This window comes from Priapulus caudatus, unplaced genomic scaffold (assembly GCF_000485595.1).
Source record: "Priapulus caudatus unplaced genomic scaffold, Priapulus_caudatus-5.0.1 Scaffold61, whole genome shotgun sequence".
NCBI lineage: Eukaryota > Metazoa > Priapulida > Priapulimorpha > Priapulimorphida > Priapulidae > Priapulus > Priapulus caudatus.
Window position 1 is genome coordinate 562,675 of NW_014577122.1, and position 14,961 is coordinate 577,635.

At 41.3% G+C, this 14,961-nt stretch overlaps 2 protein-coding genes across 2 annotated transcripts; one reads left to right on the forward strand and one right to left on the reverse strand.

The window, feature by feature from the left end:
- Positions 1-2,932: 2,932 nt before the first annotated feature.
- LOC106821166 (actin-related protein 2/3 complex subunit 5-like) lies at positions 2,933-11,973 on the reverse strand. Its single transcript, XM_014825859.1, has 4 exons — positions 11,763-11,973; positions 7,727-7,799; positions 5,209-5,385; positions 2,933-4,833 (listed from the first exon to the last, which is right to left on the reverse strand). The coding sequence occupies exons 1-4, from the start codon at positions 11,900-11,902 to the stop codon at positions 4,771-4,773; spliced, it is 453 nt and encodes a 150-aa protein (XP_014681345.1). The 5' UTR covers positions 11,903-11,973; the 3' UTR covers positions 2,933-4,770.
- A 121-nt stretch (positions 11,974-12,094) lies between these two features.
- LOC106821167 (60S ribosomal protein L35) lies at positions 12,095-14,518 on the forward strand. The gene is made up of 4 exons (XM_014825860.1): positions 12,095-12,197; positions 12,760-12,896; positions 13,969-14,050; positions 14,337-14,518. The coding sequence occupies exons 1-4, from the start codon at positions 12,195-12,197 to the stop codon at positions 14,484-14,486; spliced, it is 372 nt and encodes a 123-aa protein (XP_014681346.1). The 5' UTR covers positions 12,095-12,194; the 3' UTR covers positions 14,487-14,518.
- Positions 14,519-14,961: the final 443 nt, after the last annotated feature.

A 14,961-nucleotide genomic window follows, 5' to 3' on the forward strand; every position in this document is an offset into this window, starting at 1 on the left:
TATATATATATATATATATATATATATATATATATATATATATGTACCCTATGTATGTATCTCTCGGAGCCAGATATCGTAAGTTATACATCCAAGAACGCTAAACCTTTTCATCATGACCCGGTCAAACTTTATCTGACGTTTGATGAGATCGAGAGAGATGGGGTGGCGTCCATTCCCACTGTACCGGGCACAAATATTGCATTTTCATTTCCCACTTAAATAGAATCACAATTCGTGTGTTCTAATAATTTAAACAGCATAATTTTAAAAATTCATTTAGTATTTCTCGGTTCCAAAATTAACTGCCCCTTCTTCAAAGGAATGGAACGTGAAACTAGTTCCGGCACGGTATCACTTGTTAAGTCAAGGCTCAATTCTCATTGATATTATCACGAGCATATAAAGAAGGAATATTTCCCTTCTTTATATGCTTTTGATATTATCAAATTATTTAGACAGTTTTTTTCGTGCGCATATTTTTTTAAATGCGGAGAACCGCTATTGACACATAGAGATCGAAGGGAAATCGGCCAGAAAATAAAAGCCAGGACACGATCTCATATCTTCACGACAGTACACTATTCCTATACTATTACGGAATTTAGCATAGTCACAACATACAACTAGAATACTAAACCGTCTTCCTGCGTAGAGAGAAGCGCAGTTTGTAAGCTAGTCTAGATCTGCTGCTACACTCTACTATGTTCCGCCCTAATATACGGTTAGAATTTCAATCGTACATTTAATTTGGATAACAGGCGCGGTTGTGGATATTAACGAGAAATATACATAACTTATACGTTCATGTCAATAATTAACTCGTTATATAGTTTTACATTAAAAATTAACGGGGAACTAAGAACTGCAACACCGAACTACCTTACCCGAACCACCTCCGGCGAAACAATGTTTTGATACAACGCATTAGTTAAGACACTCCTTTATCAATCCCCAATGAGGGTGATCTTTGTACTCGGATATCTACAAACTTGCGTCATACTCAAACTAATCGCTGAAGGACAAACATTCTGTTACCGATGCGCCGTGCCTATCATTCCTGATCCAATTAAACAAGTGCCGCAGAGCGACAGCGCTCAACTGCCGTGTACTGTAGCCGGCTATTCTTCTGATAAACTCACTGGCAACCGAATCAAGTGCGCCCTCCCGCCACCGCGTTGATAGGCTTTGGCCGGTAGTACAGTAATAAAGATATAGCTGTGTAGCTTTAATGACTTCGCTTATCATGGATATGCGTCGAGCGCGAGCGTAGTGGTGGTGGTGGGGGAGGGTGGGGGAGGGGCGGGTGAAGGGGGCTCTAATAGCAAAAGCAGTTCAGTCCTTTAACAGTCAACAAATCTATGTTTAACCCTCCTCTTGAGGGTTAAAAGGTTATCAGACACTTACTCTTCGCACGTCAGTAGAAAGCACATTTCATGGTCCTTTCAATAAAGCCATAAAAATGGTAGGTCACCGCTGAAACAAAAAAGTTTTTCAATCGCTCCGTCAGACCATGTCCTCAGAAAATGTCTAAAATCTGCCCTGTGCCCCATTGACCTTTGACCTGTGACCTCCAATTTCGGCACAGTGATGGATTTTCCTACTACCACGATGCTATACACCGATTATCACGAGCCTAGGTCGAGCCGTTTAGATTTGTGCCGCAATTCTGCATTTCCTCCCTATACCTTAAGTTAAGGAGGGAATGTTCCCCCTTCTTTTACACCTCTTGACCTTTGACCTTTGACACAAGAATGATCATGCTAGAACTTCCCCCCAGTATCTACCTTATCACAACTGACATACCACGAATAGATTGTAACGATTTTGGGGGTCCTGCCGTGTATGCCTGCACACTTATGCACATATCTGGGGGGAAATAAACATACGTAATATCCTACTGCGTGTGCGTAAAGCTTGACGCAACCTCGGCACGCCAGTAATCATCATTGCTGACGTGGAGGTGCAGCTTCAGCTTCAACACGCGTGGTAGCTTCGGGGAGCTTCATCGTCTCATCCTTGAGCTTCCACCACGACGTGAGAACGTGCACGTTTCGTGTGTTCTCTATGCAAAACCAAGCTGGGCTGGCGGGTATATAAGGGGAGCATATGACAGTTATCAAGCACTCAGCGTCGGAGGCACTCGGCGGTCGAGTCAACCAGAGAAAGAGGAAGATGAAGAGGCAGAGGAAGAGGCAGGGACAGGGGCAGGGGCAGGTCGCAGCTCTGATCAAGCTGCTCAAGACGCTCAAGACTACCGGCACCACGAACTACAGATCGTAAGAATTCGTCATTGTATTGTATTGTACTGCCACGTGTGCGCCTTAAGCTCAGCTAGTTAGATTCGTATATTTTGTGAGTGCACAGGTAACTGTGCGCCGTCCACGGATAACCGCACACCGTGGATTATGACTGTATCTTCGTGCATTATTTGGGGTGATACTCCATTAGGAGTGTTCCCAACTTTAATGTCATTAATGGTCAAAAAAACATATATATATATATATATGGTCATGGTCATATATTAGTTTGTGGTTTAATGTCATTTAGGTTAGGGTTAGAGTTAGGGGGAGGGTTAGGATTATCAATCATTAATCATTAATCATTAGTGATATCAAAGTTGGGAACACTCCTAATGGAGCGTCAGCCTTGCTCGTATACATAGTATTGTGATTGCTGGTGTATAGTAAAATGCTATTATATAGCCACGTGCTGCATAATTCCGTGTTGCTGTTTCTGTCACTGTTGTGCTTGGTCATAACGGAACGTGCCTGGCAGTCGAGGTACAATTATATATTACCTTATACAATTTCGACACTTTTTGTCACTGAAGTTCTGCCATACATGATACATGTAAATGTAGTTTTAGAGCAAAGTGTTATTCTTGTGAAATAATAAAGAGGTGATTAGACAATACTGTCAATACAAGCGATACTGTTTTGTACATCCTAGAACAAAGTATATTTTAACAATTTTGGAAACTAAATCAATTTGTATCGTCGCGTAAACGGCTTGCTACTTTAACCCATGAATATGCTGCACTGTCTCACGACAAAATCCAAACTTCATTTTACGAGAATGGTGTGCAAATGAAAACCAGATCAATCATAATGTGTATTCATCGACTGCCTTTAATTACAAGCAGACAAATCAGACCAAGTCATACACACACACACACACACACACACCTTCAGACATATTTGGGCTACATCGCATTCACACCCCCTCCACTCAGGTATAGGTATTACTGGCCCAAGTGCATTCATACGTCAGGAGTGCTAGATTTCGCTCACGCTGTACAGCTATTTCAAGTGACATGTAATTGCATTTTGATGACCAATACTCGTGTCAGTACCCTCATTATTTACGTTCAATTTCCTTGCCAGCTATGCAGTCAAACTCCCCTCCCCACTCAGCACAGCACAACTATTGTGCCTCTGCTTCTCAACACAGAAGGCATGGCTGAATTATTCCTCAAGTAGTTACACTAGCTTTACTTAGACATGGGTGGCAATTGCAATAATATATTATGCACACCTTTAACAGCATATGCATTTGCCAGCATTTTCCCAGATGACACAGTATCAACTAGCTTATTTAACTTTAGTGTTCATGATAATAAGCCAATAGTTATAACAAACCCTTAATTGGAATGTACAAAAAGAAGTGCCTTAAAATCAAAATAAGAATTTTCAACACTTCAATGTAAAAAACAGAAAATGAATAAGTGAATAACGATGGTGAGATAATGAAATTACCTCCACCTGTAGTGCAGCAACAAAACTGAATTTTCGTGGAGAACCACTCCAATGGACATAATCAAAGTACATAGACAAATACACAAACTCACGAGTGAGCGAGTAAACACCGGCACAGGTGCGTTACATGCTGTAAATATTTCACGCGTTTACACAGTAGAGAGCTCTACCAACACCTCTTTTAACTGTATCGAATGCACGAGTGCGAGAGTACAGTCCTAGGTGATAAACAAGACAAAGTTTAACTGCAAAATGATTAAATCAATGTAGCACGAGGGGGGGGGGCATGATCTTCATTAACCTCCACAGTCAATAACGAGGGGGAACAGAATCACCAATGTGTTAGAATAGTAGCGTGCCCACACATGAGCCACTAGCAGCCTTGAATAATTCAACAACAGTCAAGATGATTGGCTGATGATCCGGTGATTACGTTACTTGTGTCATTACAACAGCATAAGCCCAACGCCACAGTGAAACCTCTTTCACATAATGAATAGAGATAACCACGTTAGCACGACCCCATACACAATATTATTCAAACTCAAGATGTCTCATTTATGATACAATGACTGCCCACAATTAAGGTAATCACACAAAGTGCCCGTACTCTTCTTTCAAGAACAAAATACTTTGTACGTTTTTAATCATAATAAGATGCATGAAATTTGATCAGAAAAGCTTATATATTTGCTTTATGCAAAAGCAAATCTTGCAGCAATAAGAACTATATTCACTCACGGGCAGCCTGTTCCATAACACACCAAACTTACACAATGGCAGTTCATTATTGGTGACGGTCTCCTATATTTGCATCGACCTTCTCAGGGAAACAAAGTCCCACGGGATATTTCCAGTTTGAATTATTATTTATCTGCTACTTGGCCTGCTGACCGGCATATAACAAATGTTATGGAGCATCCTTGATCCAAAAATTGCCCTGTTTTACAAAAAATTATATAAACTTGGTTGGCGATTCTTTGGATCATTTGGTGGCAATCTTTAAATGGGCTCAGACGCTATTTCGATCTGTGAGCACTCGCATGATACAGCCCATACCACCGCTGGCAAATGCCTGAATGAAACAACAGAAAAAAACTCTACACAGTAAATACACACAACTACATCAGTAGACTATACTATTTATAAATTTACTAGTTAGATATCCTAACGTGCTAAAACATTAAAACCTGGCACTACTGATTTCACCAGTCTGCTATCTGTAATATATACTTTGCTGCCACCAGGGGACAGCACATCGCATTTACTGAAGGTTATTGCTAGTAATAGTATAGATTTTTCATGTGGCCACGATAATAAATTGACAAATATTTAATAATGGCAGAAATCAAGTTGAATTGACCTTCACAAATTTAATATACATCAGCAGGGTGAATTCCATGCATTCGCTAGTGAATGACATGTGCCACAGAAATATTTATTTCCATACCTTCTCATGCCATGTTAGTAAGAGACCACTGCTGCCATCGTTGGGGTTCTCAAATCCTCTATATATATACTTCATTAAGATGTCCATGGAATCCCTATCCAACTTGCTGATGGCATTCTCTATCTCACTGGCTTTGAATGACAGTAGCACTCTGATCACAAGCTGCACGGCCCTATCCTGAAGCAGTATGAACAAACGCATAAAGGACACAAGCTTGTAGCAGTTAATTCACTGTACATGGTATAATAATGTTTTAAATGCATGGAATCTTTTAATTGCATTGTATGATAAGAAATGTGAGAAAATCAACTAGCTTTTCCAATACAAAGCAAAACTATTAACTTAAAATCACGAGTAAATAAAAACAAAGAAGAGTGCAAGGCTAAATTACTTGACATTCAATGTTAGCTAGCCCTAATTTACATAAAGTTTATAATGCTTTTAAATTCAACAAATCTGAGCTCAGAATCAATCTCAAACACTCGCCTAGCAGTAAATCTATTTAGTTTTCCCATACCATGATATACAGTTTCGTTTACAATAAATCGGAGAACACTATCAGTGCTTGACACTCCAAAAAAAAATATTTATTTTTTCTGGCCCAAAATGAAAAGTGGTAGCCCAATTTTCCATTGGTATTTCTACCATGACGTACAACGGTACATGTGTGACTTTATGCCCTACAAACTTGTCACATTGGACACAAAGGCTCATAGAGTCTATGTCTCCCAGGGTACTGCCGGAACGTACCCTCGTAACTATTTGGTATGGTTAGGGTTAGGGTTAGGGTTAGGGTTAGGGAGTAGGCGTAGGCGACTCCATAGACTCGTTAGTGGAGTAGGCGAGGTACGGTCCGGCATATTAGATAGTACCAGGGTACGTTCCGGCAGTACCCTGGGGGACATAGACCCTCTCAGCGACACAAAGCCACATTTGCATGCAGGGTTCGAATTTTGGCTGAAAATCTAGTGGACAGCAGGACCACCAACTTCAGAAAGTCGGTGGTCCTGCACAAAAGTTGGTGGTCTGCTTATTTACTAGCAGTGAGTAACAAAATGGTATATAAAAATAAACATTGGGTGGCATTAACAGCATGTACATGTAACATAGAGTTGGCCAAATAATATATTTCAAGCTCTAGGAATGTCGGGGGAGCTTCTGGGAAAGGTTTTACTTTCGTTTTTCTCCTCCCCAGTCCTGGGTACCCCCATGCATAGATCAATGCTGCCGCACATCTGCAAAGTTACAAGTGCTTAGAATCTTGAAGTATATACAGTTTACATTGCTTCTAGATATCTAACTGAATTAAAATAGTCCACTTTATACGTAAAGACAAGAGCCGCAGAGCGACTGGGCTCATCTGAGGTCTGTTGCTAAGGTTATAAACGTAACCTTTAAGTCGTGCGTAGTGACACCTTTGCTGGGCGCAGATATGCAGATACGCAGTTGCGTACACATCATTTCAGCAACCTTCTGCATTCTGCATACCTCCCAAATCCCATTGGTTGATACAAATCGGGTGCCTGAAACTCCTGTTTTATGGTGCATTGTGACCCTAACCCTAACCTTAACCCTATTAAAAAAAAAATTATTTGTTGTTATTAAATTGTTGTAAATAAATCATGTAAATATTTGCGTTAATTTGAAAAAAATAGTTAAATGGATAAAGATAGAAAAATACAGAAAACAGGTAAATAATAAAAAATCAGATGGGATTTGATCCAACGACCTTTGAGCCGTGACGTCTGTGCTGTACGCGTTCGGCTATCCAGGCTTACTGGGTTTCTAGATTATGGATGTGCCATGAATATGACAACACTGTGACGTCATTGAGGCAGTTCAGGAATCCATGTTTAACCCTCCTCTTGAGGGTCAAAAGGTTATCCGACACTTACTCTTTGCATGTCAGCAGAAAGTACATTTCATGGTCCTTTCAATAAAGCCATAAAAATGCTAGGTCACCGCTGAAACAAAAAAGTTTTTCAATCGCTCCGTCAGACCATGTCCTCAGAAAATGTCTAAAATCTGCCCTGTGCCCCATTGACCTGTGACCTCCAATTTCGGCACAGTGATGGCTTTTCCTACCATGATGCTATACACCGACTATCACGAGCCTAGGGAGAGCCGTTTAGATTTGTGCCGCAATTCTGCATTTCCTCCCTATACCTTAAGTTAAGGAGGGAATGTTCCCCCTTCTTTTACACCTCTTGACCTTTGACCTTTGACCCCCCAGCTTCGACATCCCAACTCGTTTTCGGATTCCCCCCCCCCATGTCCCGAATATCGTGACCGTACGTTGTGCCATTTAGATTTGTGCCCAACTGTTGACGAACGGACAGACGGCCGGACGCACGGACGGACGCACGGATGCACGCTCATGCAATTCTACAAGCTGCATCTGACTATGTCAGATGAGCTAAAAACAATAAAGTGTGCAAGGCTAAATTATTGGAAATCCAACGTCGCTACCCCTGATCATTAAAACTATTGCCAAGTTTGACATGTTGCTCTCACAAACCTTTTCAGCCTGGTTTTTTGATCCTATAGGTGGATTCTTCAGTGCCACTTGTAAGGCTTCCACATTCTTCGCCGTAACAACTAAACGTTAAGGAATATATCATTGCTAACCAAAAATATTAATGCAAGGAATAACTTTAATACCATGGCTAGTAAAAGATCAGGGCAGGATCTGCTACAGTGATTAACCTTTCCTTAATAATAGGAAGTGCTTGCTACTGACACAAGAAAATTCTCAACCACTCGCAAAATAAAGTTTATTCGATTGCCAATGTGTTGTGCACCTGTGTACGTAAAATATTAGTATCAATCAAGTAAAAGCCATGTCTACCCAGAGCTATGTCATTCTATCTGGTAACTTTCCTACTCTCACGCTTCCCAATAATACCCCAATTTCGTTGGTGTGCAATCCCATGGAGGCTTTACTAAGGGCGTGTTTGTTTGGTCAGATCCACGGATCTCGATCCACTGGATCCGTCGATCTGACTGTTTGTTTGGTCGGATCCACGGATCTCGATCCACCGAACCCGACCCTGCTAGCAAGTGTTATGCGTGTGTCACTCAGATATTTTATTTCGTTGTATGACGAGTACTCGTTTGTTTGTGCGGATCAGGATCACATGATCGCGATCCGACGGATTCGTCCCAACCAAACGTGCCCTAAATTGAGCTTTATCTTGAATAAGTACTCAACCCAACTTGACATACTAGGAAACTGCCTAGTTCACCCTTATGGGCAGACAGTCTTGTAGACAACCAATTTATGAGAAGAGTCGGTACCGAGAGAACCTGGTGTCAGTGATTTTAGGGCGGGTTATGTACTGATTACTTTACTTTCGGACCACAGTCCATGATAACGAAGTACATGATGACCGCGATGTATTGGCCAGTACTGCCAGGGGAAGGGGCTTGGTGATGGTGCTGGTGACGATGGCTATAGTACTAGAGCTAATGTATAATATCAAGAGCTAATAAACACCTAGAGTTTACAACGGAAAAACGGGAAAATAGAGCTATTTCACGGCAATATTATTCTACTTTGCCTGCGAGTCTAGAATAATTTTATGGTATTGCATTAAGCAGAATTCTTTGCTCTCTAAAACAAGACCAACCGCTTGTCAATACGATACTATTACTCCTAGGCCGAGATATTGGCTCGTAAACTTCCCCTCCCACAGGTCTCACGGCGCCTCGCATCCACAATATTCACTATTCTTCTCGCCTTTTGCGGGTGAGGAAAGTCGCTTCGTGAGAGTTCGGTTTTTTCCGCGATTACTTTATGAATGAACGGCGTTTCGGTTATCATCGGTGACTTTCGGGGGCATCGCCTATGCCCTTATCTCCCATTATCTTTCCTAGCACGGCTAATGCCCGTCATGATAGACAATTATGGGTAAAGTGTACCTTAATCACTTTGCCTGCACAGGCTATACTGAAGTTTTTTTCTTGTATCTATTTTTTCTTCATGTTGTATATATGCACTGCTTTGTACTGTATCACTCAAAAATTACCATTTTAACTGCCCAACACTATTGCACTTTTCAATACGTTTATATCTATACAAATGTGAGTGTGTGCGAAATATGTTATGTTTGTAATGTGGATATAATGGTGTACGAACCGAGTGTCGAAATGATGTGCTAAAAGGGTACTACTTGTACAAAATTTGATGAAGTTTTTTTGTGTGTATTTAGTTTTTCTTCATGTTGTTCTGCACTGCTTTGTACTGTATTTACTCAGGAAAAATCATTTCTACCTGCTAAACATTTACCGTAATCACTTTACTTGTACAGAATATGCTGAAGTTTTTTTCTCTTTTATATTTTTTCTTCATGGTATATAGCACTGTTTTGTATTGTATCACTCAGAAAGCTTCTTTTTTTTTTATAACAGCTGCCTCGCTGCTGGCTACACACACACACACGAACACACACACGAACATCACACGAGAGGGGTCACATTACCTCCCTGCAACTCCGTTGCGGAGGTAATAAGTGTGTTAGCCACGCTTTTTGTGTTTTTATCCACGATAATTTTCTAGCTGCATTTTGTTTATTTATGCTGTTATCGCCGTAATGTATGCTTTGTTAATTATCAAAATAAATTAATAAAAAAAAGAAAGATAGAGCCGGCAATGTTTTCTAAATTAAGTCTCTACAACGCAGCTCAGTTACTATATGGTGTAGTAAGAGTACCAAATTTGGGCATGTGACATCAATTATCAGCGCTCCAAGCGGCGACAGAAGACGATAGCCAGACCCGCAAAAGGCGAGAAGGATAGTGAATATTGTGGATGCGAGGCCACGTGACGCCTGTGGGAGGCATGACTACGCTCCAATATCTCGGCCTAGGAGTATCGTAGAGACAAGCCAGGGCTCGAATTAACCGACGGCACCGACGGCAATTGCCGTCGGTGCCCCTATCAATTGCCGTACTGCCCCTGAAAATCCAACCCGACCGACGGCAGTCACCTGCCTTGCCCTTTTGTGTAATTGCCGTCGGTGCCCTTTAATCTACTGCCCTAGTTTCGTTTTTAGTCGAATCAACATAACTTGTGCGCGTGTGTGCTGTAGTTGCAATGATGAGCTTAAAACCGATAGTCGCAGGAGGGAATAATAACAGCATCGGATAATTATTCGCTCCTGATAGCGGGCATGTAAAATTTCTTGTTACTGTACTTCCATTAGCAGAGGGGGGTATACAGGGGTCGGTGTTACGGTGTAAGCTTACATGGGGGCATATTGTTTTGTACATTAAAAGCAAGACGATGTTGATGTAATAATTTGTTATGAGTTTTCCTTTATTTTACAAAAGTGCCTTTGTGCCCTTCTCAAATTTTGAGAGTTGCCTTGGTGCCTTTTTAAAATTGCCTCTGTGCCCTTCCATTTTAGAGAAAATTCAAGGCGATTTCTCACATGCCCTAAAAAAATTGCCTTGCCCTTCTCGTCGCTTAATTCGAGCCCTGAGACAAGCGGTTGGTCTTATTTTAGAGAGCAAAGAATGCTGCTTAACGCAATACCATGAAGTTTAACTTAGTCTAGAACCGCATACAAAGTAGAATAATATTGCCGTGAAATAGCACTATTTTCCCGTTTTCCCGTTGTACACTCTAGGTATTTATTAGCTCTTGACAGACTTGCGGCCCCGGTTTTTGCGCGCAGCGCACATCCCCAACAGCTAATACGCCGCCCCCTTTTTGTCCATTTAGACAGATATCTGAGACAGGGGTCTGAAAACGCACTCCGCGAAAACTGGGCGCAATCCAACCGACATTTCGGGATGGACGGCTTGAGGCCATCTCCAAACGGTCCCTAAACTTTTTTTGGAGTGGCGTGCCTCATGGCTAAGACGTAAAATTCCAGAAATGCTGTCAATCAGCGATGACGCGCTCGCTCGTTGGCCGCTACGCGATGACGGGCACTACTGCCGAGTATAGAGTTATGTCTATCACAGAGCTTTTTACGAAGAGTCGTACGGCGCTCCACGTGGGGTGGCGCGGCCTAGATGCTATCTTCAAACGCGCTCCCGCCGTGCCGGCGCCTGACTGCGTACGTGCGAGGTTTTACCAACCTATTGACCCCGCGCTGCCCCCACCGAAATGTCCCCACCGAAGGCCGCCATAGCCGAGCCGGTGTGTGACGAAAACTGCGCGATGTTACGCTTCCCGCTATACGGATTCGCGCGCCCGCCCTCCTTCGGCGCGCGAATCCGTAGAGCGGGCAGCGCGGGATGCTGCGACACACCGAGGTCGCGAGACACACCGCGGTCGCGTGCGCCCAGTCCCGCGGAAGTGCGCGGCTTAACCGCTCTCGGCGGTCGGGGAACAACGCATCTTTTGCGCAACGCCATCTTGTACCCGGTCTCTCTGGATAATATGTGTGTGTATGATAGTGACATGACTGTCAGTGTCATGACTTGAGAAGTTGAGTAACAGAGTATGTACCTAATAGTAATAGTAATACTAATAGTAATAACCTATCATCTCAAGCCAATGTAGATGCGAAACGGAAGTTGAAAACCTTGCACGAAAAGGATATATATTGAGCAGCTGGTTCACTTGATTTTCGTCAGGTCCTGCACTACTTGCGTCTTCTATTTGTTCATCTTGATAATTGTCTTCATTATACTGGTCAACATCTACCGTCCTGAACTTCGTAGATGAGGTAGCTTTCGACATCGTTTAACAAGAATCTTGCAACTTTAGTTACTCCCAACCGGAAGCGGCAAACCGTATCAACTTTGCCTCAGTCATAAAGACCCGTTTAGTTTTATTTAGCTATAATTGCAGCATTACTTAAAATTAATACTGTTATTTTTAATATAAACTGTTACTTAATATTACTCTTAACGTTTTCTTTTTATTAGCTTAGTATCGTTTTTAAAATGTTTAAAGTTACCTGCATAACCCCGAGTTCCTGGTGAGCAGCCTCGTTTTCGATCTCTTTTCCGGCTAATAGTAAACCATCGAAATGGTAAGTTACACATGTTATAATAATCCGTGATAATCAGCGTTACTGTAAAACTGTATTTTGCATTTATTAGGCGTATATATGTGTTAACGTTTTAACTTATAAAATAAGCGAAGGAGGTACAGCGGAGCCGCGTATCAACCTGTTATTTGTTGTTGTTGTGATGCTTATACCCATCTATTGATACTCATTTACTCAGTAGTACGTGTAAATTTAATAGTAAATGTTATTTACTAGTGCAGAAACTTATAAAATAGTGCACAGAAATATGTGTAGGAATACGTATTACAAAAAGTGTAACTTTATCGGGTTAATTACGATATAGCATACTCCTGGTGTAGACAAATCTGCAAAGGCCAAACAATAACAAAAAGAAAGTCGGTTGTTAGCTCCACTGCTGTTGATCTGGGTTGTGTCTCATGAGTCATAGTCATACTAATTAATGATGCTCTTATGTGAAGCCAATCACTCTATTGCCCTGGATTTATTTTTATTCGATCCATTCGATTCGTTCATGTGTCACTGATTTGCAAAATGGCTGACCTTGTGATATATTTTTGTGTAGGCCAAAGTCAAGGCCCACGAGCTGCGTGGTAAGAAGAAGGAGGAACTGTTGAAGCAGCTAGAAGAGTTGAAGACTGAACTGTCTGCTCTCCGTGTTGCTAAAGTTACCGGTGGTGCCGCTTCCAAGCTCTCAAAAATGTAAGGGATCAAGTTAAATACCTTCGCATCTGCTTCGTTAGATGAAACGGATATCGAAAACGGAATTTTATATCTTGCGCATTAGATACAATGAACTAAGAACACCGATTGCCTGCCAAAATCAGTTCAGAATTTGTGATAAGCAGGGATGAGATTCTTTCGCGGATCTGCGGATTTGACAGTCCCAGGGGTCGATTTTGTAAAACGTCTAAATTCGTTGAGAAAATTGGGGGGGGGTAACAATGTAAAAATTTAAATTATATACCCTCAACAGCACCTGACTGTAGACTGTAGAGTGTAGACAGTAGACTGACAGCGAAGTATACAGTGTATCTGTTTTTGTGTACCAGAAAAGAAAATCCTCGTTCACAGGCTGCAGTAGAGGGGCAGACATTTGAGGTAGCTGATCACGTAACGACCATGCCTGACCAGACCAGGGGGCCGGGTTTACATGTTGCTGTGTGCATGTTGTGTGCATGACTATGCACTGATTGTTTCATTCGCATTGTTTTTTTATTCAAATCTCGTCGCAGCAAGGCAGCTTATGCCTGAGTAAAACAATGCAAGCGACGGGTGGAAACAGAAAAATATCATTATGTCTAGACATTTAATAAAAAAAACTTGCCTTATTTTCAGCCCCCTGATTTCCTATTCATAGTTCGTTTGTTCCTTTTGACAACTTGAAAAGGTGATTCAAGAGTCTCCTATAATGTGTTCAGAATAGCTTAGAATGCACCAAATTGCACCATTCTTTTAAAAAAAATTCCGGGGGAGCATGCCCCATGACCCCCCTAGCGTGGCGATGACCTACGGTCCTCGCATTGCTCGCTCCTCTGTTTGCTCATTTCAATTTCAGCTGAAAATTAAATTCTCCAATCTCATCCCTGGATAAGGGTCACTTGTTGCCACTGAGGCTGATGTCATGGTAGATCTGTTTTCATGATTGCGAATCGCATCTCGTAATTTTTATATTATATGTCACCTGTTTGTGGACTAATCCTCCTGTGTAACTGCAATCGCTGAGTCTGACCAACCTATCCAACTGTCTAATACTATTTAAATAACTTTGCAGCCGTGTCGTGAGAAAATCTATCGCAAGGTGCCTCACTGTCATCAACCAGACACAAAAGGAAAACCTGCGGAAATTTTACAAGGTATTGAATGTGGTGTTTAACACAAATTATCATTGTGGAACGTTTGTACATTATCTTAAATTAAATATTCCTGCATTGAATATTATTGTTAGCTAATATAAAATTTATATGATATGCTTCACTTGAAGTTGGGTGCATAAATGTGATTCTTGTGCAGCTTATATGATCAAACTCGGCCAACAATAATCTAAGACCACAAATAAATTTGATCAATAGGACTGATGTGCTGGTACTAACTGTACAGGTTGTACAATCAAAACTCATATATGTTGACATTTCTTTATAGTCTAAGAAATACAAGCCTCTTGATCTAAGACCAAAAAAGACGCGTGCAATCAGACGGGCCCTCACCAAGCATGAATTGTCCTTGAAGACGAAGAAGCAGCAGAGAAAGCAAAGACTGTATCCGCTACGACGATTTGCTGTAAAGGCTTAGAAGGTGTAAAATAAAATCAATGTAAGCAAGAACATTTGTCTGCCGAATTTTGTTTCTACTAACCAGATAAGACTGGCTCGTAGCAAAACTCCAAAAATGTAAATGTTCAAAAAAGCTAAATAATTTATACAATGATGTGTAATGAAAGTGTCAATGACACTGTAGCTCACCTTTGGTGATAGAAGAGGGAGGGGGGATATACAGGGATGAGAATCTTCCACGGATCCGCGGAAATCCGCGGATTTCACAGTCCCAGGGTCGATTTTGTGAAACCTCTAAACCTTAAAGGGATTACGTCACAAATTTTCTATGGTAAAATTTGTAAAAAAAATTCTCATTTTTTTACATTAAAAGTAAGAACTAACGGGACTAAACAAATCGTCAAATTCTTACCTGATAAGATTGTTTCTCAACTAGTTAAAAATCCAAAAAACCTGGACGATTTGAATTAATGTTGTCTAACATTAATTGCTTG